Source organism: Fistularia commersonii, chromosome 8, assembly GCF_037954325.1.
Source record: "Fistularia commersonii isolate RoL2024-O1a breed Wild chromosome 8, RoL_Fcom_v1.0, whole genome shotgun sequence".
Classification (NCBI taxonomy): domain Eukaryota; kingdom Metazoa; phylum Chordata; class Actinopteri; order Syngnathiformes; family Fistulariidae; genus Fistularia; species Fistularia commersonii.
Window position 1 is genome coordinate 2031843 of NC_141291.1, and position 27115 is coordinate 2058957.

General features: G+C 39.1%; 1 protein-coding gene across 1 annotated transcript in view; it reads left to right on the plus strand.

The window, feature by feature from the left end:
• Positions 1 to 27115, plus strand: part of LOC147231582 (cadherin-18) — a 181252-nt gene that overhangs the window by 148109 nt on the left and 6028 nt on the right. Inside the window, exons 10-11 of the mRNA XM_086150469.1 lie at positions 1670 to 1787; positions 21953 to 22204. Coding sequence (XP_086006595.1) covers positions 1670 to 1787; positions 21953 to 22204 — 370 coding nt within the window. The remainder of the gene's footprint in view (positions 1 to 1669; positions 1788 to 21952; positions 22205 to 27115) is intronic.

The following is a 27115-nucleotide window of genomic DNA, read 5'->3' on the forward strand; positions in this document are numbered from 1 at the left end:
AACAGACAAAAAAAAAAAAAAAAAAAAAAAAAAAAAAAAAACAGCCTTAAAAAGCAGGACAACAATACAACGATAGCGGGATCTCTGGGTTTCACATACAAGACGGAAAAAATAGATCGGCGGTATGAACAAAAATAGAAATAAATATATAAATAAATAAATATAAATATGATATCATAAATCCAAATAAAAATGTAAATAACAAGTAGAAGAATAAATAGGTAGAAATCTTGAAAGAAAAAAGTGAAAAATGGAAAAAAAAGGGGGTTCTGCACAGCACTTTACAGGACTGTCTCAGAAAATTAGAATATTATGATAAAGTTATTTATCTTCTGTGATGCAATTACAAAAACAAAAATGTCATGCATACATTTTGTTACAAAATCAACTGAAATATTGCAAGCCTTTTATTATTTTAATTTTGCTGATTATGGCTTACATCTTAAGAAAACTCAAAAATCCTATCTCAAAATATGAGAATATCATGAAAAAGCTATTTTTATTTTTTTTAATTGCATTACAGAAGATAAAGAACTTTATCACAATAATTAAATTTTCTGAGACAGTCCTATAGATGTGTACGACAGGAGGAATGGTTGCATGTTTCTAAATAAATGTATCAATAAATTAATAAATACATACACACACGCACATGCACACACACACATTTTTTTACATCATAAATCGTAAATTGCATTGTTTATTTGGGGGCTGAGATAGATTTTTGTTTTTTTCGGATCATCTTGAATTTTGATAAGAGCAATATTCCTTAAAAAAAAAAAAAAAAATTTTTTTGAGGGATTTTGTTCAATATATTTTATCATTTTTCATTTGAATTTTTTTTTTTCATGACTTTTTCTCAGTCATACAAGTCTTGCACCCCTGTGACAAACTCCTCCTTTCTTTTTGGCGTTTCCCTTCAGGTGTCGCCACAGTGAATCAACCTTCTCTATGTAACCCTCTTCTCTATATCCTCCTCTCTTACACCATCTACCTTCATATCCTCTCACGACGTCCATAAATCTTCTCTTTTGTCTTCCTCTGGACCTCCAATTCCAGCATCCGTCCACCGATATACTCACTTTACTTCCTCTGTACATGACCCAACCATCTCTGACCTTCTCTCCAAAACATCTCCCATGTGCCGTCCCTCTGAGGGACTCCTTCCTGATCCTCTCCATCCTGGTCGCTCCCAAAGAGAACCTCAACATCTTCATCTCTGCGACCTCCAGCTGTCTTTTCATCATCCTCAGTGTTTGTAGATCATCTCCACCACCGTCTCCTCCACCTTTCCTTTCATTCTGGCTGATGTTCTTCTATCTCTTCGCACCCCTGACGCTTTTCTCCACCCATTCCAACCTTCTTGAACCCATTGAACACATGCACAACTAAAAATCACCAGAATACCAGAAAAGTAACGGGCTAGTATCACTCCACCGAGTTTTTCCTACAGGTGGCCTCCAAAGGATCTCGGTTCGGCTCTCAGACTGAACAGGAAACCCTACGAGCAGACCGGATCACAAATCAAAAGCTTATGCTCGGCGTTCGGCGCCTCGCCATCATTCAGACCGAGAGCCGGCGGGATCCACGCATCATTAAAAGCTGCAGCTAACGTCCTTATAAAGTGATTTATCCATCTTTTTTTTTTTTTTTTATTCCCCGTCGGTAGGTGATCCAAACCGTTACGGCGGTGGACAAAGACGACTTTGCCAACGGACAGCGGTTTTCCTTCGCCTTGCCGAGCCAGCCGGCGGTCAACCCCAACTTCACGTTGAAGGACAACGAAGGTGAGTGAGGCAATCGATAACTTTGTGTTTCTTTTGCTTTATGCTGCTCTCAAGCCCTGAGAAGGACCTTCTTGTTTGGACTCTTGGGTCCTTCTGACTTCACTTGGACCTGCTTGCTCAGGTCAACATGAATCACGCCAGTCATTTAGATTTGTTTGCACACGGTGTTGTCGAAGGAAATGTAAGCTCTGTGCTCTCGCTTCCCGGCTTCTTTTTTTTTTTTTTTCCGCCGCAGAGCCGTGCCTCCCGTTGCCTTGGTAATCGTCTCCATCTCAGGTGAATCTCCAGTCGATCGTGGGCTTTTAGAGCATCTCAGCCAGGCGATCTGTTAGTTGTCCACTGAGAGGAGGAGTTCACAGGGCCGAGGATGAATCTCTGAACCTTCGAGATACCAAAAACCCCCAGCACACTACTCAAGAAGGCTAGCGCTTCCATTGGACTTGTCATACGAGTAGTTATTATTTAATAGAGTAATTATTAAAATCAAACATTTGATGCCGGTATCCGATTCATGCGTAGTCACTAAGGAGACGTACTGCAACGTAAATGAGACGTCATAATTTTTATGCGGTAGCTCACAGACACCGTGGAGAACGAACCTTGCATACTTGAGGAAACGCCGCCGCCGCCGCCACCGCACTCCCTTTTTGTAATTCAGGGCAACCGGAGACACCCTTGGGGGCCGGTGGGGGGCTTGAAGGGGGAGGGGGGTCTCTTCTGTAACCATACCGACCTTGTGCTCACAGCGAGAGCCTCTTTGGTATTAGGAAGTTGTGGGGATAATTATCAGATTGCCTTCACCTGCAGCAGAATCGCTTTTCATCTCGCTGCTCTCGCTAAAGCTCTTATATTCTACGCCGCTGGAACCCTTACATGTCCGAAAAATCCCTCATAATATGTAATAAATCCTTATAATCCTGAAAATATCAGTGACTCTCTCCAATGTGAGAGCGTTATCGACTCTAAACAAGAGTGCAGGAGAGATGAAAACAATGTATCTCGTATTAGGACAGAAGTCTTCTTTGCCCTTCTTCCAGATTTTCAGAATCAGAAAAACTTTATTTGTCCCCAAGGGAAAATTGAGGGGCACATGGAGTAGCAGGACAAAATTTGGGAACTTAAAAAATTATGGATTACAGAAATATATATATATATATATATATATATTTCCTTCAGAAATACAGGAATATATATATATATATATATATATATATATATATATATATTTCCTTCAGAAATATATATATATATATATATATATATATATATATATATATTCCTGTAATTGCTCTCTATTTATTCTGCTTTTTTTATTTTTTATTTTTTCATCAAAAAAGGGAAAAAATAGTATATATCTATCTATATATATATATATATATATATAAAATCTCTTTTTTCTGTTATTTCTTTTTTAATTCTCTCTCTCTCTCTCTCTCTCTCTCTATATATATATATATATATATATATATACATATATATAATGTCAAAAAAATAAACATGAAAAAAAGCTGAATAAATAGAGAGCAATTACAGAAATATATATGTATATATATATATGTCTTTTTCTTTTATTTCTTTTTTTAATTATCTATATATATATATCTATATATTCTCCTTTTTTTCTTTTTTAATCATACATATATATATATATATTTCTGTAATCGGTCTCTATTTTTTCTGCTTTTTTTCATTTTTATTTTTTTTGACATTATAACTGTTACACTGCTGCGACAGAGGAATTTCTCCTATGGGGATCTATAACGTTTGTCTTATCTTAAAAACACAGTGCAAATTGTTCACTCTGCATTTATATGATAAATATATCCCGATTCACCTGTTAATATTTCTTAAATAAGGAAAGCCCTACAATTGAACTGAAAGGAAAAAAAAAAATAGAATAGAACCAGCAAAGGAAACTCCAGGAAATGAAATGTTGCCGACCCGTCCCTTCTGTTTGCGGTGAGTACGACTGCGTCTTATTTGCTTCTGAAGCCAAACATATCGCACATATCGTTCTGTCACAAGCAGCAGCATTGGTTATGAAATATGCACATCATCTCATCATCTACCAGGGAGGTGTTGCTGCTACAACCACACAGGTGACTTTAAGATTGCAGTTTGGTCAGTGATATCACTGTCTGGATCACAGATTTGGAGAAAGAAGCATTTGAGGGCGTCTTTTCAAACGGAAGGTCGGCGGTTCGAAGGGTTCGACGAGAACCCCGAGTGTCCTGGTTAGCGCCGTGCATTTTACAACAACCCGGTAACTTGGACCGATGAATGCATCGCCTGACAGCCGCTCCTCCACCAATGCAGATTTTGTCCGAAAGTCGGGACTCGCGCTTCCAAGAGAGGATTCCTACTCGGAAAAAACCCATTTAAATTACATTACATTGCATTCGGCAGACGCTTTTATCCAAAGCGACTTACAATAGAGGACATAAGGACTGCAAATAACACTTGCAAATACAAGATGCACAGGAAATATACAGAACAGTAAGCTGGGGTTAGTTTTTTTTTTTTCTTGGACAAAGACATACACAAACGTACACACACACACACACACACACTGCATAGCCTAACTTGGTGCCTAACCTGAACTGGGGCAGCTCAAGCATCAGCGCAGTAAATAGTCCTGAGAGAACTTGAATGTAGCACGATCATATATGTTATTTCGTTTTAACGGCGCAAACACTTACGTCGGAATATTAGAACCAGACTTGCTTCATTCATTTATGGGAGTTAGCAACCTAGCCATAGCTCAAGGACTGACTGCACTGTATTCCCTGCAAATCTACCTATCAGTAAGAAACTGCATAAAAATAACAATAGACCACCGATCGTTTCATCTTCAACTGATTACAGAAAACAATTAAACTGAATTAGACAGAATTTAAAAAAAGGGATGAAGAAACACACAGAAATAAAATGAAATAAAACCCTAAGGTTAGGGAGATAGCTTTGCCGTGGGTAAGTCATGATATGTTACTCATCACTTAATTTTAAAATGAACTGGAAAAAAAAAAAAAAAAAAAAAAATCAACATGTTTTATATGCAAATGGAGGCGGGGATCAAACATGAAGTTTCTTGCAAAATCCTCTCTCTGATCCGCCGCCGTCACCAACCACCACCTGCCTTCACCGTCAGAATTTTGACACGCTTATGTTAAATGAACTGCGCCCGGATAGCGGTAGCCGCATCTCAAAGACACTTCAATACAATCTCCGCAGAGCGCAGGGGGAGGGGAGGGTCGAACTGATTAGTAGTCAGCCACTCCACCCGCTGAGTCATGCCATCCCTCAGCACAACATGTACATCATCTGATTTACTCCACTTCTCTGGTCATAATTACTGCGGTAACCAGAGGGCATCTGTCACCCGGACCACGGCGGGGTAGAGTCGGGTCTTACTACCTCAAAACGATGCCCCCAATTACTAGCGATAAAGGCTGTTTAATGGGCTGATGCTGTTCCGATCTGATGACCCTCGGGGACTCACTTTGACTCCTTTTAGGGGGAATTAATCTCTCCGGTGTGTGAGTTATGAAGCAAATACTATTGAAGATGTGAAACAAGGAAGAGTCACCTGAACGTTCAGAGTTGTTGTTTTCCGGAGATCCCGGTGTATCACTTGCAAGATCTCGGGCTTCCTTGCGAGCATACAAGTTCTGGGAACCGGACAGCTCCCGGAGGCGCTACTTGTAAGTCGGGCCGACCGCCGGGGCAAACGCCCGATCTCACAAAAGAGAAACGGCGATCAAGCGGAGCTTCAAACGTTTCACCTTCGACCGGGAAAAAAAAAATCTCCAATCCAGCCTCGATCAAGGAAGCCTTTTAGGCAACGATGCTCTTAAGATTAGCGCAGCTACAGAAACATACTGGTGTTTTTCTTCCAGCGCGATGCACTTTCTTTTCCTTTGAAAAGAAAGCGACTGAGCCCGGCCGCCCTCGGTCGCCAAAACCCTCGGTTCAAGCAATCATCTCCCACCAAGAGCACGTTCGCGCTTGCATTTCCAGCCCGAGTGATATAGGCGTCTGGCGGCGCCGTGGATTAGACGTTATTCGCTGTGTTCACAATATCTGGGCGAGAGGGAGGCACAATGCACCGAACTGTTGACTACTGTGTCTGATAATTAAAGTAAGCTCCTCACACTTCAAGCGTCTTCTTTCATTTATGTGGTTGCGGTCCAAGAGTCGGTGGCTGCTCAGTGCCAGGGTCTAATACCACCCCTCTGTTGTTGTGCAACCCAAGAAAATCCCTCTCAGTCATTCACACCGCTAACTCTCTCATGACCTCCTTTCCCACTCAGGAATAGTTTGTTCTCCATGAATCTTTATGAAACTTTTTTTTTTTTTTCCTCATTATAGTTTTTTTTTTTTTTTTATGTATTATGTATTTACTTATTTTACCCATATTTTTTATTCAAATGTATCATTATCATATATTTTATGTGCTTATTTTAGTTTCATTTTATTCTATTTCATTTATTTCATTTTATGTTTTTATTAATAATATGTAATTATATTGTATAGTATATATATGTTATATTATTCTATTATATTTGATTTAATATTATTTCATTTGATTTTTAAGTCCAGCTTTGATTAAATTGGATTGTTAGACGTTTAGGATTCTTCATTAATTTTGTTTAATTCAGTCGCGTCAGTGAGTGCAGGAAAAGGGCTGGAGAGTGAATAAATGAATGAATGAGTGAATGAATGAACGAATGAACGAACAAATGAATAAATGAATGAATGAATGAATGAATGACATTATCCTCAGTTGAAAAAAAAAGTTAATAATGAATACAAATTATTTATCATCCTGGTAGTTCGATGTTTGTGAGCTAAATGTTGATGACTTGCAGCAGTGGTGGCCAAACTACGGCCCGTGGGCCATATATGGCACATTAAGCATTTGAATCCGGCCCGCTGAACTTCAAATTTTATCAAATTAAATCTAATTTAGTTTACCTCCTGCCATGACCCGCCCCTGCTGAATTTTGATTGGTTGCCGTGTGTGTGTGTGTGACGATCACTGATATATTAAAAACACGCACCCAGACACAGACACACACACATCAGAGCAAGAGAGCTCAATAATTTCACACATAAGTCGCTCCAGAGTATAAGTCGCACCCCCGGCCAAACTATGAAAAAAAACTGCGACTTATAGTCCGAAGAATAGAACGAATTTCAACCCGTGGAGAGATTAAATGTTTACCGTATAAATCCAGGCTGTGGAATCGAAATATTTGCGAATAACGACGGCGGCATCAGAACGGAGATGACGCCGTAAAATGCTACAAAACGCTTTCGGTGACGGACGCGGCAGGAAAAGGAGAGGACAGGTGTAGCATGTTTCCTGACGAACTTGTCCGATTCGAGTATACGTTCTTTAAAAAGTCCGAGATCCGACGGCCGCTTTGTTCTCGTTATCCGTCGCGTTATCTCGAAGAATTAAAAAAAAAACAAAAAAAAAACGGTCTTTAAATAACCCATATACTTAAATAAGTCATCTGATTTGCAAAGGGTTCTTTTTTCGTCCCGCGCATACATAAAACCTTACACGACTACAATTAATCTGCCGTCATGAAAGCGCTGCTGTCAAGCCATCGGTACAACAGACATTTAATTAGCTTTCACGCCATTCAAACTTCACTCGCAGCGAGTTTGGACGCACAAACACCAATTATCGACCGTGGCGGCGGCGGCGGCGGCATCCAGAGGCCGCGGCGACTTGTCGTCCTGACATGACACAAGATACGCCGCTATTTTTTTTTTTTTTTTTTTTTTTTTTTTTTTTAGGCGAACATTTTGTGACGATCTCACATTTGACTAACTTTCCAATTATTCAAACAATGCCGTGAAAAGATATTTCCCCAAAGTTAAATGCGTTGTCGGCGCCCCGATCGCTACCTGCTATCTGCTGTCACTGCTGGGCATGTTTTGTTAAGCTAAGCCACGTATGAGTCAGACTAATCCCTATTTAATGCAAGGCCTTAAAGCTGGGTTTTAAAGTTTGTTTCTGGATTTTTTTTTTTTTTTTTCTCTGAGTGAAACACCTTTTTTTTTTATCTGAAGCTCAGATGGTGGTTTCTATCAATTATCTATCTATCAAAAGTCATAGCTCACAGTTCAAAGATATCAGACTTGTTGTCGTGATAGAATAAACCGGCATTTATTCGGCACCAGAGTAACAAGAATATGTTAGATATTTAAATTTATACACCAAATCCGGAAAGTCCCGTGTATTTCTACATCATTACTTGATTGTAAACGTTTTATGAAATAAATGAGTGGATAAGTAAGTAAGTAAATTAGGGTGGGACTTGATAAAAAAAAGAAAAATCAAATTAATGGGACGTTTTGTCATTATTCATTCATACATCCATTCATTACCTACTGCTCATCCCGCTCTCAGATAATTATTCCACAATGCAGACTTGTTGTGAGGCAAAAGTGATAAATTAATCATAATTAATCGCACCTTAATCAATCCAATATTGGACACATGAAAAAATACATTCAAGTTTGTTTGCTAAATTAATCAATACACGTCAGCTAACACGTCCGAATCTGGTCTAGTTTCCTATCAGACCAACAGATGACTGCAGGAAATACATCAGTGTCCGTCCATCTTGACCTATGTTACTTCCCCTCCATCCTCAGACAGCTGCTGGGTTTGTTTTGACATTTTATTTCCTGGATGGCAGTTTGCGATTCTCATCAGCCGAATCAAACCGCGGCACCTCTCGTAACCCCTGATCTTTGAACGCGGAGAGGAAGGCGGTCCGCCGTCCGCAGGGATCCGTCCCGCCGGGCGGATTTTTCTGACCTGGACATTTTGTTTTTGGATTTGAACCCTGACACGTGCTGGACACGCTATATTAGCGATGCTGTTATCTTCCACTGCAAAGTTTACATTTGACCTGCTTGCTAGCTCGGAAGTGTTTAGCCTTGAGGTGCTAACGGAAGGTGGGGTTGCACGGACCTTCCGGCTTTAAGAGAAACGACCACCGTGTTTATATTTGAATGAATGAATGAATGAATGAATGAATGGATAATTTATTGATCCCAAAGGGGAATTCGTGTTTTGCAGTTGCAAGTTGAGCTGCTGCAACAGGCTGCCGTCTTCCAGCGCCATCTTAGACGAAAGAAAAGAAAACAAGGGGAAATGAGTTGGGGGGGAAAAAAGAAACTACCAAACTAGGCTCATGTAGGGGGCTGCAGTTTTGTAGTTTATTATCTTAAAATGTCCCAGTTCATCATGGTATCACACCGTGCGTCGGTTTTAATCTGCTTCCGCCGTGCAAATTAAAGTGCGATTAAAATCAATTTTTTTTTTTCTGGAATTGACTAATTAATCTAAAAGAGATAAGAGGAAAGCAGATGGGGGGGAACTACCAAACTAGGCTCATGTAGGTGGCAACAGTTTGACTTCTATTAGGAGTTTGTTATCTTAAAATGTCCCTTTATTTATCATGGCATCAAACCGTGCGTCGGTTCTAATCTGCTTCCGCCGTGGTGATTAAACTACGATTAAAATCAATGATTTTTTTTTCTGGAATTAACTAATTAATCTGATAGAGAACAAGAGGAAAGGAGATTGGGGGGAAAGCAACTACAAAACTAGGGTCATGTAGGGGGCGCAGTTTGACTTCTATTAGGAGTTTATTATCTTCAAATGTCCCAGTGTCTCATGGTATCACACCGTGCATCACTTTTAATCTGCTCCCGTCGAGGTGATTAAACTATGATTAAAATCAATGATTTTTTTTTTTTTTTTTCTAGAATGAACTAATTAATCTAATAGAGAGCAAAGGGAAAGCAGATGGTGGGACAAAAGCAACTACCAAACTAGGCTCATGTAGGGGGCAACAGTTTGACTTCTATTAGGAGTTTATTATCTTAAAATTTAATCACGGTATCACACCGTGCATCGGTTTTAATCGTGCAAATTAAAGTGCAATTTTTTTTAATTCATTAATTAATCAAAAATAAACAAATTAATGAATTTAAAAATAAAAATTACAACAAAGAAATGTTTTTGTTATTATTTTTTAAGGCAATATCTGACATATAATTTCACTCGATGGTCAGTAAATACAGCGAGGAGGATGAAGATGAGGAGGAGTAGCACCTTTTGGCATATGACTTCACTCCTAGGAGGGTTGTTGAGTCTGCAGACACGACGAAAAGAACAATAAATAAATAAAGTCAAAAAAAAAAAAAGATATCATCTGGAGTCGGTATAAACATTTTATACCAAAACAGCACACACACACCGAGTTGTTCAGTATACAGCACGCGGTTGTATAAGATACTCAAGTGTGTGGTGTCTGCAGAACCGCAAAGATAACTTTCAAACGTCTTGCGCTCGGAGGTGAAAGCTAGAAAACAGGCCCGCGGTGAATCCTTTTGTGTGCACCTCCGCACACCCACGGCGCTCACAAGAAGCCCGGCTAAGTGCATGTGTAGGCAAGTGTGACGTTTAAAGGGCTGTGGTTGCGTTGGGTGTCTGTTGCCCGTATATTGTTAGTCATTGTTTGGCTGCAGTGTGTGTGTGTGTGTGTGTGTGTGTGTGTTTGACAGGACAGCGCTGACACTAGTGATCACACAGGAAGGTTTTACGTGATAAAAATGTGCAGCGGTTGGCATTTCCACCTCGCGGAGAGGAGGTTTCTGATTGGATGCCGACAGGCGGACCTTTCTGTGAGGAGTTTTCTCCGAGCTTCTCGGTGCCAAAATATCAAAATACTTTCACGACTTTAAATTACGTTAAGATGTATAAATGCATGACTGGATGAATGCATGAATAAATGTAACTGTAACATCTAACCGGCCTGGTCCCTGTATGTATTGATCGGTTTTCCTCAATGCCGACATATGAAAAAATATTTTAAAAAACGGTTACATGACTGGATAAATGAATGAATGGATGAATGAATGTATGTTTATGAATGAAAAAATGAATGGTTGGATGTCTAATTTACACGTAAATGAGAGTGAACGCGTTTATATCGCTTCGATGAATGAATTAATGAGTGAGTGAATGAAAGGTCGAAACTATATGTCATGTTAATTGGGTAGTAAATGATCGTATACCTCTTGATTTTTATTAAGGGAATGAATACTTGTAGAATTTAAATTAGGTTTGGATGAATGAATGAATGAATGAATGATACTATAACATCTAACTGGTTTTATTCCTGTATGTATTGATTGGTTTTTCCTCAGTGCCAACATAAGAAAATATGTTAAAATGTTTGCATGACTGTATTGTATGTGAAGATGAATGAACACATTAATTAATGCACGAGTTTATAAATGAATGACTGGATGAATGGATGATTCTATAATGTTTGAATGGAAAATTGAATGAAGGGTGTCTCCAAGTCACCTGTAAATGAGAGAGTGAATGTGTGTGTTTCTCACTGAATGAATGAATGACTGTGTGAATGAATGGTTGAATGGAGAGTGAATAATTACATGCTTCTCTATGATGTTCGAATAAGGGACAATATTGTACAATTTAACTGAGGTGTGGATGAATGCATGAATGAATGTAACTGCAACATCTAACCAGCTTTATTCCTGTATGTCATGGATTTTGTTTTCCTCAGTGCCAACATGAGAAAAAATATTTAAAAAAAAATACATGACTTCATGTGATGTGATGTGAAGATGAATGAATGCTTGACTTGATAAATGAATGAATGGATGAATGAATGAATGAATGAATAGATGTCTTAATGACTGTATGACATGCAAAAGAAAAAGAGAAAGGCCAGATGTCTCAATAAGATGTTTGAATGAGGGAGTCAGTATTTATGTAGTTTCAATAAGGTGTGGATGAATGGATGAATAAATGAATAAATGACTGTTACTGTAACATCTAACTGGCTTCTGTATGTATTGATCAGGTTTTCCTCAGAACCAACATTTGGAAAAATATTAACACCATGCGAAGATGAATTAATACATGAATGAATTCATGACTTGACAAATGAATAAATAAATGGATGAATGCATGAATTAATGCTTGACTGGATAAATGAATGGATGAATGAATGCATGGATGGATGAATGAATGAATAATTTAATGAATGATTGGATGGATGCATGAATGAATGAATGAATGAATTGATGGATGATTGGATGAATGAATGAATTAATTAATGATAGGATGAATGTATGGCTTAATGCATGACTGTATAATTTAATGAATGGTTGGATGAATGGATTAATGAATGCATAACTTGATGAATGAAGGAATAATTGGATGAATGAATGAATCATTGGATTAATGAATGACTGAATAAATGAAGCGATGAATGAATGCATGGATGGATAAATGAATGAGTGAATGAATGAATAGATGATATAGTTTTATCACTGCTTACTAAGACACTTTATAGTTTCACTGAAACACTTTATAGTTTATAGTTTATTTTTATTTCTAATTCTGCCTTTCCTTTATTATTTATTACTGTTATATTTTCTGTAACTCTGGCACTGCAATTTCCTTCGGGATTAATAAAGTTGTTCTTATTCTTATTCTTATGAATAATTTAATTAATGATTGGATGGATGCATGAATGAATGAATGAATGAACACATGACTTGATGAATGAATGAATAATTTGATGACTAAATGGATGAATGAACACAATGGATGGATGGCTGCATGTGTCGGTACGCAAAAGAAAAAGAGAATAGTTGGACGTCTCTATAAGATGTTTGAAAAAGGGAGTAAATATTTGTATAACATAAAATGAGGTGTGGATGAATGAATATCACTGTAACATCTAACTGGGTTTATACTTGTATGTATTTATCAGAAAAAAAAACTAACATTTCAATGAATCCGTGAATGACTGGATGAATGAGTTACCGCAACATCTACCAAGCTTGATTTCCGGCTCTCTTATTTCAACCAAAGAAACAAGAGAATGCCTGTAAGAAGATGGGATTACATCAGCACTTCCCATTGATAATTGATGTGCGTAGGAGAAGATCCTCCCCGTCCTTCCCCTCCTGGCCTTCGCTCGGCAGCCTCGCTCCATCAGCCCGAGCGGTTCATCCGTCTCTTTCTGTCTCCTTTGACTACATTGAACATGTAACAGCTCACGGAGCAGCTGCTTCCCGTCCGATCAATGGGAGGACGCGATCGCCGAGCGTTGTGTTGCACAGGAGTTGCGAACATCTGCTGTCTAGACGGGTGACTTGTCTCGTTCTCCGCTCGGGGAGCGCGGAAGGCCGGCTCTGGACTTGATGGAGGTTGGATACTTCCAAATCCTTGTTTGTTTTTGTGGAAACAAACAAACACCTATCCAAAAGTGGTGTTCGATATCAGAAACCGCCCTTCGAGACGACCGATTTCTGCACATTTTGGCGCATTTTGTATTCAAATAAGCAAATACGCACGATATGGGGAGGCTCTCGCGCATCCAAGCTGACGGGAAACTATTCAATCTTTCATTCGCACTGCAGAAAGATGCAACTTTTCACTCTCTCATTCGTTTGTGGACATAAAGACGCAGCCATTCATTCACTCATGCATACATACATATGGATAAATAAGAATACGAATAAGGACAGCTTTATTTATCCCGAAGGAAATTGTTGTGCCAGAGTTTCAAGTAAAACATAACAATAATAGATAATAGTAGGAAGGAGGAGAATAAGAAATGCAATAAAATATAATATACATACATAATATACATACAATATACATACATACATACATACATACATACAGGAGGCCACCGTTTTTGCTATTTATATGTTAGTGAGATGCTGTGACGTCATAATCCCTACATGGTAGCTTATCCACTTTTTGAAAGCACTTAATGGCTTTCTTCCCCTACCGTGAGGCAGGAGAGCTGCGTGCCTCATTTAGGGGCTCTTCGCAGTCGTTTTATGATCGCACATGAAACTAGTAACACACTTACAGTTGTGTTGACACTGGAGTTGTATGTAGTTTGTGTAGAAAAAGTGTTTAAATGTTTAAATAGAGACATCATTACGGTGTTAGTGCGGAGCATGCCTGCAGTTAGCCAGCACTGCGTAATCTACATTGAGGCTCAACAGTCGGCAGCCTCACCGCTCATCTTAGTATTTAAATGGTAAATGTGACAATCCAGCTATTTTCAATTAAAAAAAAGGAAAAATCTAAAACAGGTGAAATTCAATGAAAAATATCTTTTATAGTAGAAATATTTGTTGAATAGAGCCATTTAATTATTTTTTTCCATTTGATTTTTTTATTCGTTCCAAGGTTGTCAAGTGAGGCACAGCTTGTCCTGCCTCCCCTGACTGCACCTCACCGCCGTAGGAAAATGTTTGGATTTTTTTTTTTCTTTTTAAATCTTATAAATTACCTACAACTCCTAAAATTCAAAATCCTCAAATATAAATTAACTAAATAAGAGACTCTGGAATTTTTCCAAGAGGAGTATATGTGGAAAAAAACATAAATACATGCTCAGTAAATAATGACTCATTTACTCACAGTCAAGAGCAGAAAATAGCATTTTTGGGTCACGTGACCAACCTCGCTTGTCTTTAGTTCGGTGCAAGCACAAGAGTACCGTCAACAGCGAAGGGTTAAGAAGACCTAGAAAACCATCATCTCACACCTGCTTACATCTAAAGACAAGTTTTAAGTCTCAGACTGAGATTTTACAAAGACTTAATCTTACAAGGTCACAATTTACAAGACAACAATTCTTGTTGAAATCTTCTTGTTGCACATGGAGCACGACATCAGTGAAATTTGAACACAGCATCTGCATGAGGAGAAGCAAGCTAAGGAACAGCACCAGCAGCGAGGGGTTCGGTGTCGACTTCGACATGCGAGAAGGAACCGAAAACCGAAATGTTTAGTTCTGAGCATGACCGCGTTAACCTCCTGCGCCAAACTAACCCCTGGTTATGGTGGGTGATGTTTCAGCCCTCATCTCAGAGGGTTCTTCACTTCGAATGTAAGAGTTGAGATGTAACATTGGCATAACAAGTCACCAAAACCTAGAACCGCCCAAAACCCTGGCGGTTTTATCGGGAAACTCCCTGCAGGTCATTGGAACTGAAGAAACCTCTGGGCTGAAACGTCATCAAGTGAAGAAATTCAAGTCCGGTTTCCGCGACAAGAAAATTTGGACATGAGTCAACAAGACTCCCATGCGATGTTTTCCTTGGGTATCTGCAGAGCCTCTACGTTTTCAATCCATCTCTTCTCCTTCTCCACTCGGTGGTGAAAGGAGGTCCGAGTCGGGTTTTTCCGCCCACAGCTCCGCTCCCGTCCAGCCATACCGCCGACAAATACCGTCTCTGCCTCCAGTAACACTCTGGGGATTGTTTGTCCACCAGGTTTCCTGTTCCCGGTTTTATCGGAGCTCATCTATTGGTTGTTGGGTATGTTTTGTCACTGTTAAAAGTGACTTGTATGCCTCCTAACACCAGTAAGCCTCCTAAAACATCTCCAATGAGAGAGATGAGACGAGAACAACTGTATTTATCCCGAAGGAAATTGTTTTTCCAGAGTTTCAAGCAAAAACATAACAGTAATAGATAATAGTAGGAAGGAGGGAGAATAAGAATATCTTGAGAAGGTCTTAAGTACAATGACCTCCAGCTTGGTGCGAGTGTCCCGTTACGACGCAGACCAACCACGGCGTCGGCCCTCTCGAGCTCGCCGTCAGCGACCAATCACGACGCTCGATTGAACGGGAAACCAAAGTGGCGTTTGGAAGCAACCTGGCCTCGCGAAAGGGCCGAACCCAGCTGCCACGTAAACACAGGAAGGGTGTACTCTGCGCTTTAGCCTTGCATTTATTATTCGTCCTCGGGCGCGGAGTAAACATAAGCACACACACACACACACACACACTTCATTCATTCAACCCACTTGCTTCTCCTCTCATCTATCAACTCCCCATCTCTCTCTCACTTGTTATTTGCATCTCACATTTCACTCTATCACCCCCCCAACCCATCTGCTTGCTGATACGGTGCTACTGTGAGTCTGACTTAATAAAGCTTGAAGTGCACGTTGTCATTCTAACTGTCCATCATCATAATTATTCCTAGACGGCGCCGACGCCGACGCCGCGCTGGGAGCAGCGATGGGATGGTGTTAGATAGAGGAGGTGTTTTTTTTTTTTTTTTGGGGGTGGGAAAAAAAAAAAACTGCTTTATTCAGCATTTTTTTAGACAAGGCGTTGATATATTCAGCATCCGGTGTGGATTCTGCAGGTTCTGCAGGTTAATCCCGGGCTCGGAAGGAGGATCGGGGAACTTCTGCTTTGTTGCACGGTGGGATCGCAATCTGACGGTCACGTGAACATTTTAATAAACCTTTATTTATTTGATAAACCTTTGTTGGGAAATAAGAGAAATTCTCGTACTTTTTTCATATGCTTCGGATGGGTTTTTTCATTTTTCTAAAAGCCCCTCGGTGGCGTCCGTCGGGTCTATTCAGGCCGTCAAGGCCAGACCTGAGCGGGAAGTGATGACCCCACGTGTTCGATTTTTTTTATTTTACACGCAAAGCAAATTTAAGCAATAGGATAAAAACCAAAGGAGACTGCTGAGTGTGAACTTTTGTTTTTTTTGTTTTTTTTTTTGTGATAATAATTCATTTATTCAGTCATTCATCATATAATCTGCTTATCCTGCATTCTGGGTCATGGGCGGACTGGAGCCGATCCATCGCTACCACCAGTACTAATAATACTAATAATATAATGCTAAAACTACTAATAACAATGATAATAAATACACCACTTATATACTACTACTACTAATAAACTACTACAACTAATAATAATATTAACAACAACAACAACAATAATGCTAATAATAATAAAAATAATAATAAGAAGAAGAATGACAATAATAATAGTAATAAAATAATAATGATGATGATGGTAATAGAAATAGTAACAATAATAATAACAACAACAACATCAACAATAAATAAATAACTAAAAATACCACAACTACTTTTACCACAACAATGACTAATAATAATAATAGTGATACAAATTGTAGTATGATGATAATGATAATAATAATAATGACAATAATTGGTGTCAGTTGGAGTCATCATGTGCATAATTTCTCTGTATGTGCAATATTTTCATTGTCTTCTGGGCAATAAATGATTTACTCTACAACATCCTCTACTTATACACAAAATTATTACATGTAATCATATGTATGCATTTGTAAATACACATAAATGTCACAATTATTTTAAATACCTTTAATGTCATTTTTATCGCTTTCATTAGATCTATAGTGCTTATTTTTATTATTTGATATACATTTCTATTTTGATTCTTCCACACTCTGTAGCAGGAGCTGTTTTTTAACAAAAAGCAATTTCCCCCCTTGGGTGATCAATAAAGTATTCTGATTCTGAATAATGCTAATAATAATAACACATTTAACAATACAAACGATACCATTACTAGGAAGGCTATCTTCTCTGAGGGGTTCCCAGTTATGAGCCCAGCTGCAGAGCTGCAGAGGAGCTGGAGAAACTACAGTCTTTGTGAATTATGGAGGAGATCTTCAGTTTTATGAAGGTGGAAGAGCGGAAAAGGTTTTTATTGTGAAGTTGTTAATGGTCTGTTGTTTTTAAGCTCCAAACAAATGTCTAAAATTAATGAACAAAGCAAGGGCTTTGAGATTTGTACCTCTCCAATTAGCAAAACAATGCACCCTTGCAGGAAGTGCCCTGATCAATATGCAATACGCAGCGTTTCTAACCCAGCGTACAGAGGAAGGAGGACCTTCCAGGAGCTCCTTTTCACACCTCGCATCTGCAGTTTATCAATTATTGTGAGAATCTGAGAACTCACACACACACACACACACACACACACACACAAGCAGACAACTATATTTAATTTCATTACCATTTGGCTTTTTGTTTGTTTGTTTGTTTAACACCTTTATTATCATGGTTATTATTATTGTTATTATATTCTATGTATGTAAGGTGTTTTTAATTTATTTGTGTACATTTATATTTATTTTCCTTTTTTACAATTTATCATATTTTTTTTCATATCATTTTTCTTATTTTCTCTAAATAGATTTGTAATTTCAGGCTTGTGCTCATTGCAGACTCAGAAATTCCCCAGGCTTAAGAAAAAAAAAAAAAAAAAAAGCCTTAACCTTCGTTAAATCACCACTGTCTACACATATTTATTTACCTTTTTTTAATTATTTATCATATTTTTTTCCAGATCATTTTTCTATTTTCTCTAAATAGATTTGTGATTTCAGGATGCACTCATTGCAGACTCCAAAATTCCCCAGGCTTAAAAAAAAAGACCAAAAGCCTTAACCTTCATTAAATTACCACTGTCTTCACAAATTTATTTACCTTTTTTTTTTTTTTCTTTATTATTTATCATATTTTTTTCATATCATTTTTCTATTTTCTTTAAATAGAATTATAATTTCAGGCTTGCACTCATTGCAGACTCCAAAATTCCCCAGGCTTAAAAAAAAAAAGAAAAAAAAAATCCTTTACCTTCATGAAATTACTGCTGTTGTTACATATTTATTTACCTTTCTTTATTCGTATTTATCATATTTTTTTCATATAATTTTTTTTTTTTTAAATTTTCGCTAAATAGATTTGAAATTTCAGGCTTGCACTCATTGTAGCCTCCAATATTACCCAGTCTTAAAAAAAAATGCCTTAACCATCATCAAATTACTGCTGTCTTCACATAATCATTTAACTTTTTTTATTATTTATCATATTTTTTCCATATCATTTTTCTATTTTCTCTATATAGATTTATAATTTCAGGCTTGCACTCATTGCAGACTCCAAAATTCCTCAGGCTTAAAAAAAAAATAAAAAAATTCCTTAACCTTCATCAAATTACCGCTGTCTTCACATATTTATTTACAATTTTTTATTCGTATTCATTATATTTTTTTCATATCATTTTTTTTTTAATTTTCTCTAAATAGATTTGTTATTTCAGGCTTGCACTCATTGCAACCTCCAATATTCCCCAGCCTTAAAAAAAAAAAAAAAAAAGTTTTAACCTTCATTAAATTACCGCTGTCTTGACCGTGGCGCTGCTGTGAATTGCATAATTATTCTCAGCCAACCGCCGGCACATATACAGCGGTCCGACATCAGGGGTCGCGAAGAGAAAGAGCGGCTTGCGCTCTTTCCATCGGATCTTAATTAATCAGGCCCACAACGGCTGCAGAGATCATTTGCTTGCTTAAAATCCCACAGTTCATCGGTTTTATCACAGCCGGGTTAAAGAGCGGCGCCGTCCCACGGACAGGCGGGCGATCGGCTTCGGCGGAAGCCTCCTCGGCGACGTCCAGTTGTTAAAAAATAAAAGGGTAAAAAAAATAAATAAAAAAAAACGGTGAGAGCTCGGCCGACTCGGCCGCCATGGAAACGCTAAGAACTTCTCCCCGATGATGTCTGTGACACAGCGACCGCGGAAACGACAATGAATGTGCTGCACAAATGCTTTACTCCACAGTTGCAATTTCTTTAGCGCCAGGCCTCTAATGAAAGCTGCCACACACACACACACACACACACACACATACACAGGTCTTCCATTTCTTTTCTCCTGCACATATCTCTTAATCTACTGGAAATAAAGGTGTGACAAGTCAAAATAGATGAGGTAGAAGTGAACAGCGCTGTAAGAGCTGCACCAGAAACGTCGCCGCGCGAATTCCGGACGTTTCTATGAGGTGTTCGACGTGCAGGCAGCGCTTCGGAAATGCAGCCGCAATAACTCGATTCATCGGCGGCGCTTCGCTGCAGATATTTGGATTTAAACAAACAGCAGAGAAAGGAGCCGAACTCTTGACGTTCTATTGAATGCAACGGTTTGGACTCGGCCATAAAAATCATCATCGTGCAAATAATTCTCTGCAAAGACCCTTAATTTATTTACAACACGAGTCCTGGGAACGAAAGCTAGCGGCGTTTGAAGCTGCGTGATGATAAAAAATCGCCTTTAAGACTTTTAAAAATGCATTACAATGCAAAGCAATGCATTATTCTCCATATGTGCAATAATGGTTTTACTGTACAACAATCCCTACTTATACATTATACATTATAACATTATTACATGTAATCAACTCCATGTATTTGTCCATGTTTGACACATATATTTTATATCCCTTTAATTCATTTAATTTGTTTTTAATTCTTTATTTCAATCTTTACTGTTCTTTTCATTTTTTTTATTCTTATTATTTATTTTTATGTAGATCTATTTTGATTCTTTCACACTCGACTTTTTCAGCGAAAAGCGATTTCCCGCCTTGGGATCAGTAAAGTTTTTTTCATTCTGACTCAATTATTTGTACTACATTTATGTGTACATTTATATCATATCTAATCCTTCAAAGGGAATATTTTTATATTCATTTATTTTATTCATTCATGCTGTCATGTTTTCATTTTTTTTCAATTTTATTTTAATTTTAATTTGTTACATTGATGTGGCTCCGTGAAAATGATTTTATGATTTAATGCAAAGCCCTACATTTTTATCATCATTATTTTTTTAATTTCCAACTTTCCCCACCCAGAAAAATCTTTTTTTTTAATGCAATATTTGTAATATTGTACGTCTATTTTATTACTGTTGTGCAATTATTTTATTTTATTACATGTAAATTATATACTGGAATTTCATACTGGATCACATTGACTTCATGAATGAGCAGCTTTCAAGAATTATTATTATTATTATTATTATTATTATCATTTTTTTTTCTTTCAAACTTTCCGACTTTCCCAATTCACATACACTACTATGTGCAATTTTATTTTTTTTTTGTATTTTTATTATTATTATTCTATTATTACTTTATTATTTTATCATCATCATTATTTTTTGCTCTCCACCTTTCCCCCACTCAGATGAACTAGTTTGCGCAATATTTGCAATATTGTATGATTATTTTATTACCGCTTTACTTATATTTTATTACATGTAAATTAAATGCTGGATTTCACTGACTTCATGAATGAGCAGTTTTTAAATATTATTATTATCATCATCATTATTTTTTACTTTCAAACTTTCCCCACCCAGAAAAAAACTTTTTTATGCAAAATTTGTAATATTGTACGGTTATTTTGACTTCATGAATGAGCAATTTTTAGGCATTATTATTATTATTATTTTCTTTTAACTTTCCGACTTCCCCCACTAACTTACACTACTTTGTGCAATATTTGTTCTATTGTATTTTTATTATTATTATTGTCCTATTACCTTTTTATTTTATCATCATCATTATTTTTCGCTTTCCAACTCTTCCCACTCATAAGAACTAGCTTGTGCAGTATTTGCAAATATTGTACGATTATTTTATTACCGTTGCACTATTATTTTATTTTATTACATGTAAATTAAATGCTGGATTACACTGACTTCATGAATGAGCAGTTTTTAAACGTTATTATTATCATCATCATTATTTTTTACTTTCCAACTTTCCCAACCCAGTAAAACTTTTTTATGCAATATTTGTAATATTGTACAGTTATTTTGACTTCATGAATGAGCAGTTTTTAAGCATTATTATTATTATCATTATTATTTATTTTTTCTTTCACACTTTCCGACTTTCCCAATTCACATACACTTCTATGCGCAATTTTAATTTTTTTGTATTTTTATTATTATTATTGCACCATTACTTTATTATTTTATCATCATCATTACTTTTTGCTTTCCAACTCTCCCCCACTCATATGCACTAGCTTGTGCAATATTTGCAATACTGTATGATTATCTTATTACTGTTGCATTATTATTTTATTTTATTACATGTAACTTATATGCTGGATTACATTGACTTCATGAATGAGCAGTTTTTAAATATTATTATTATTAATATTTATTTGTCACTTCCGAACTTTTCCCACCACTCATTGTTATACTGCTGTATTTTTTATATTTTTTTATTATCGTGCTATTATTTTTATTACTGTTCTATGTAAATTACATGGGTAAAACTTTGTAAATAGTGTTTGTCCTCCACTGTTCCTTTCACTGATGCAACACCAGCGTCCCCCCAAGTGCTGGACCAATAAAATCACCTCCTAACATCTTATGTTATTTTAATTACAGACAGCACCGCCAATATCATCGCCAGACGGCGGCGCTTCAACCACCTGACCCAGGAGCTGTACGAGCTGCCCATCGTGGTTTGGGACAGCGGGGAGCCGTCGCTGAGCGGAACCAGCACCTTGACCCTTCGGGTTTGTCCATGCCAGCGTCACGGCAGGACACGGATCTGCCAGGGCGAGGCCTTCCTGTCATCGGCGGGTCTCAGCACAGGAGCTCTGATCGCCATCCTGGTCTGCATCATCATCCTGCTGGGTGAGGATCCCGACGGGAAGATGCCGGAAGGCGTCGGTAAAGGAGATAGACGGGAGTAGAAAGGTTTGCGAGGGTTTGACGAGTGCAGGGGGGATGAAAAAGGTACACAAGGACGCGGAGAGAATTCAAAATGAGTGCGGAGAGAGTGGGAGAGGGCAAAGGTCGGAGGGATAAAAAAGATAGAAAAGGCATTGGAAAAAGGAGGACGGTGTGTGACTATGAGAGGTGACTAAAAAGGAGAGGGTGAGGACAAAGACAGCGGAGAAGAGAGGGAACTAGAGATTGCAAGGTCAGTGTGAGTCAGAGAGGAGGTAGAACCGACTGGTAGTGAGAAGAATTCGACGGAGTTAGCGAAGATGGTCTGAAAGCGACGGCGCAGATGGCGCAGATCCGAAAATCCGATCGGACCAAAGCGGTCAGAAAACCAATTCCGTTTTTTTTAAGCTAACGTTTCCCGTCAGGTTTGCAAGCTTTGGTAGCGCGCAGGCGGACGCCGTTTCGCATCGAGCATACAAGTCACCATCGCCCCCCTCCAACGGCGAGATGCTACCCTGCTGTTTGTCTGTCTCTCGGCAGCGATCGTCCTTCGACGTTGTCGGATGAAGGTTATGCGTACTCGCAACCCGGCAGGGACGGTGCCTTCGGGCTGAGATGAACAAAAGACCATCAACTGTTTGGGTTCTGAAGTGAGAGACGAGGGTTGAATCTAATCAGGATGACGAGGCAGGAAGCTCAGGCGAAGAGAAAGGGTTGGGGGTCTTGGGGAATATATTTTATGTTTGTTTAAACAGTAACAAGCGTTTAGACGAGGGCCAGAGTTACATTTTTTAGCTGCCATTTTCAGCAAATCTGGTCGCACTCCAAATATATTTCGGATTCCGGTCCGGCCCTCGCCCGGGCAGCATCCGTCAGCAGGCTTTGAGTTTGCCGGCGCCTCCATAACGGCGGCTTTTCCATTTGGAGAGCAGCCCATCCACCAGATGTCCCAAGTTCATCTTCTCTTTCTGTCTGTGCCTACCGGCTAACTGTCAGTCAGTGATTAGCCAACAGTGCTGCTGCTCATGTTACTACACTGTTCACGACATGCGAACGGAGAACCTTCGGAATCTCATTCTTTATCATCAATCTTTGTCTACACTGAAGCCAAAATACGTATAACACGGTTTAAAAACAAGCAGCAGTCATTTCAGGATCCATAGCATGGATTAGCATCACAGCAACTGGCATGATTCCGAGCTGAGGCTTTTCTGTATGGAGCCTCTCTATTGTTTGCCCAGAATGTAGGGTGCAATACTTGTATGTCCGTAAATGCGGCCCTGTGATGAACAGGGCCGCATGGAGGTGGCTCCCAAAGAGAACCTCGACAGTGTGTCCAACATGCGTTTGACATTGTGTTGAAACGTTCGCTGTGCTCTTGCGAGCCAATATTGACGCCACTGGTGTACCATGAGTGCCAAGAGGGTCTAACTGCTCTCAAAAAATTAAAAAAAAAGGCTTTTGCTAATCATTTACAGGATGATATTCAACACTATTCAGAAGTTTACCATCATACGACAGTTGGATGAGCTTCTGCATCCCGTGAGCTCCTCAGACATTCATCTGCATTTCATCACAACATGTCACCATTGAAAAAACTTCCTACTGCGCTTTTAATTCAGTTTCCCTCCTCAGTCTGGCTTTTCTGACCTTCTCTCCAAAACATCGAACATGTTTCGTCCCTCTGATGGACTCCTTCATGATCCTATCCATCCTGGTCGCTCCCAAAAACAAACTCAACATCTTCATCTTCACGACATCCAGCTTTTCACGGCTTAATATTTTGAAATGGGGTGCGTAAAAGGTCGACAAAGTCCCGCCTTATTCGCATTTTTCAACCTGCTCCATCTAACCCTTTGATCTGTATCCTCCTCTCTCATGACGTCCAACAATCTTCTCTTTGGTCTTCCTCTAGACCTCCTGCCTGGCAGCTCCACCTTCCACAACTTTCTACCCAGATCTTAATCATGATTTGGACATGAGTCGTCACTTTGCTCAGGCATACATGTCCTGCACCCCAGTGACAAATTCCTCCTTTCCTTTTGGTTTTTCCCTTCAGGGGCTGCCACAGCGAATCAACCTGCTCTCCATCTAACCCGATTCTCTGTATTCTCCTCTCTTACACCAACCAACTCCTCAATGTCCATCAATCTTCTCTTTGGTCTTCCTCTAGAACAGTGTTTCCCAACCTTTTTTGAGCCACGACACATATTTTACATTAGAAAAATCACACGGCACACCACCAAGTAAATATGTCCAAAACATTATTTTAACGAATTAGAATGAAACCGCAGTCTCAATTTACTTAGTGTGAAATCTAATATATCTAATATCTGTAGATTCGTCAAGTTGCAATGCAAATTTCCCACTGATGTGCAACTTTTCCAGAACACTTTTTTCAATGTCTGAAGACATGTCATCAATATGTCTGAAAATGGTATTATTTGAGAGAACTGGCTATTTCTTTATCAACGCCAGAGCCGAGCATTTCTTCTCCAATGATTTTGCCGGCAGGTAGTATTAATGTTTTGCTGTTTGGATTTAGAGACGAGTTCAGCAACTTTATAGCTTTCACTGCTTTCTCACTCATCTTGGTAGTTTTCAACAATGCTGCCTGTTTGTTTACACAGATACAAGTACCGTCATTTCCGGACGATGAGCCGGGACTTTTTTCACATAAACAACGATGCGGCTAATATATGGACTTTTTTGGGTGGGGGACGCTAACAAGCTTCACGCCGCTAAAACGTTTATCCTCGTCACATCGGACCGATGAAATGACCGGGAAACTCTGAGTCCGTTCAACTCCGACACCGAAGAAGGCGACTTTGACAGTTTTAGTGTGCAGGAGGAAGTCCGAGATAGCGACCGGCTAGCGGGTGCGGCTCATACTGAGGTGCGCCCAATAGTCCGGAAATTACTGTACTCTTTATTTCAAAAATGTAGCACGCAAAGCGTCGCTAATCACTCTGATACACAGATGCACAGGTTAATTCACTACCCGTCGCCATGGAATGGACACGCTGCCCACATAGACATAGGAAGACACAATATTTGCGTTGGATAAATCATTTTCGGACCAATCAGGTGAAAGTGGACATTTTTCCACAGCACACCTGATGATCTCTCACGGCACTAATGTGCTGCGGCACAGTGGTTTGGAAACACTGATCTAGAACTCCAATTCCAGCATCCGTCTACAAATATATTCATTTTTTTTTTTTCAATCTTTATTTTTTCCCCTGCAAACCATTCAGAAAACTTTTTAAACTTCCCACTTCGAAGGACTCGCAGATGATGAGTAATGTCTGTAATGTCCGGTACATGATCCAACCATCTTAGACACATGCGACATCTTGATGAATCAACCTTCTCTCTCAAACCCTATTCTCTCTATCCTCCACTCTCATGGCGCCCAACAATCTTCTCATTGGTCTTCCTCTAGAGGTTCTGCCCGGCAGCTCCACCTTCCAAAACTCTACCTGCATCTTCTTCAGGGTTTTGACATGAGCAGAGGAGTCCAAATCATCTCAGTCGTCACTTTTTCTCAGTCATACAAGTCTTGCACCTCCGTGACAAACTCCTCCTTTCTTTTTGGCGTTCCCCTTCAGAGGTTGCCACAGTGAATCAACCTTCTCTATCTAACCCTCTTCTCTGGATCCTCCTCTCTCACACCATCTACCGTCATATCCTCTCTCACTACGTCTTCTCTTTGGTCTTCCTCCAATTCCAGCATCTGTCCACTGATATATTGACTTTCCTTCCACTGTACATGACCCAACTATCTCTGACCTTCTCTCCAAAACTTCTCACATGTGCCGTCCCTCTGATGGACTCCTTCCTGATCCTCTCCATCCTGGTCGCTCCCAAGGAGAACCTTCAACATCTTCATCTCTGCGACCTCCAGCTCCGCCTCCCGTCTTTTGGCCACTGTCACAGTTTGTAGATCATACAGGGTTAGTTCAGGGTCGGATCATTGGTCGAGAAGTGGGGTTCAACCTATAAACGCAAGCCTCACATTCACACATCTGGGTACTTTGGGGTCTCCGATGAACCTCCTGTGTTTGGACTGTGGGAGGAACCTGGAGAACCTGGAGGAAGCCCACACAGAAAGGCCCTCCTGGAGGAAACCAACCAGGGACCTCCTTGCTGTGAAGTGCTAATCACTACACCACATACTTTGATTAAATGAATTGATATCGATTTTAATTACATTTTATTTGATTTTAAAGCATGTGAGAAGATGGATAGATGGCTGTTTTTTTTTCTTTTATTTTAAATTACACATTAATCGCTCCAATCTATCACTCTTGCAAATAGGGGTGTCGGTCTCAGCGCTTAATCTTCTCAAACAGCTATTAGGTTAAACGCCCGCAGAAAGTAGGACTTCTCCGATAGCTTGCACTAGAGGTGAAGTATTTGCAGACGGGGTAAAATTCTTCCGTGCAATACATTGTGTCTCGAACAACAGCTTTCCTCTCAACTGCCCTCTTGTCGGACGAAGGAACGGCCTCGGAGGACCGTTCCAGGGCCAAGAATGCGGCGGGCGAATGACATTATTCCGTGGAACGTGAACGCAGGCAGGAAGTGAAGTGTTCAATGCGACGTACCGCGGCGGCGGCGGGCAGATTGGCGACTCCACGTTTGTGCAGAATATGTTGAAACAACGGGGAAAGCGGGTCGCCGGTTCGATCCCGACACAGCAGTTTGCATTTTTGCCCAAAAACATAAGATATACTTTATTGATCCTCCATCGGGGAAATTCTTTTGTCACAGCACCAGAACTATGACAATATTAATAACAAGAAATATGAATGTAAATGTAAATATATGACATAAAAAAGGAAAAGGATATTATTTGTTTGTTTTTTTTTT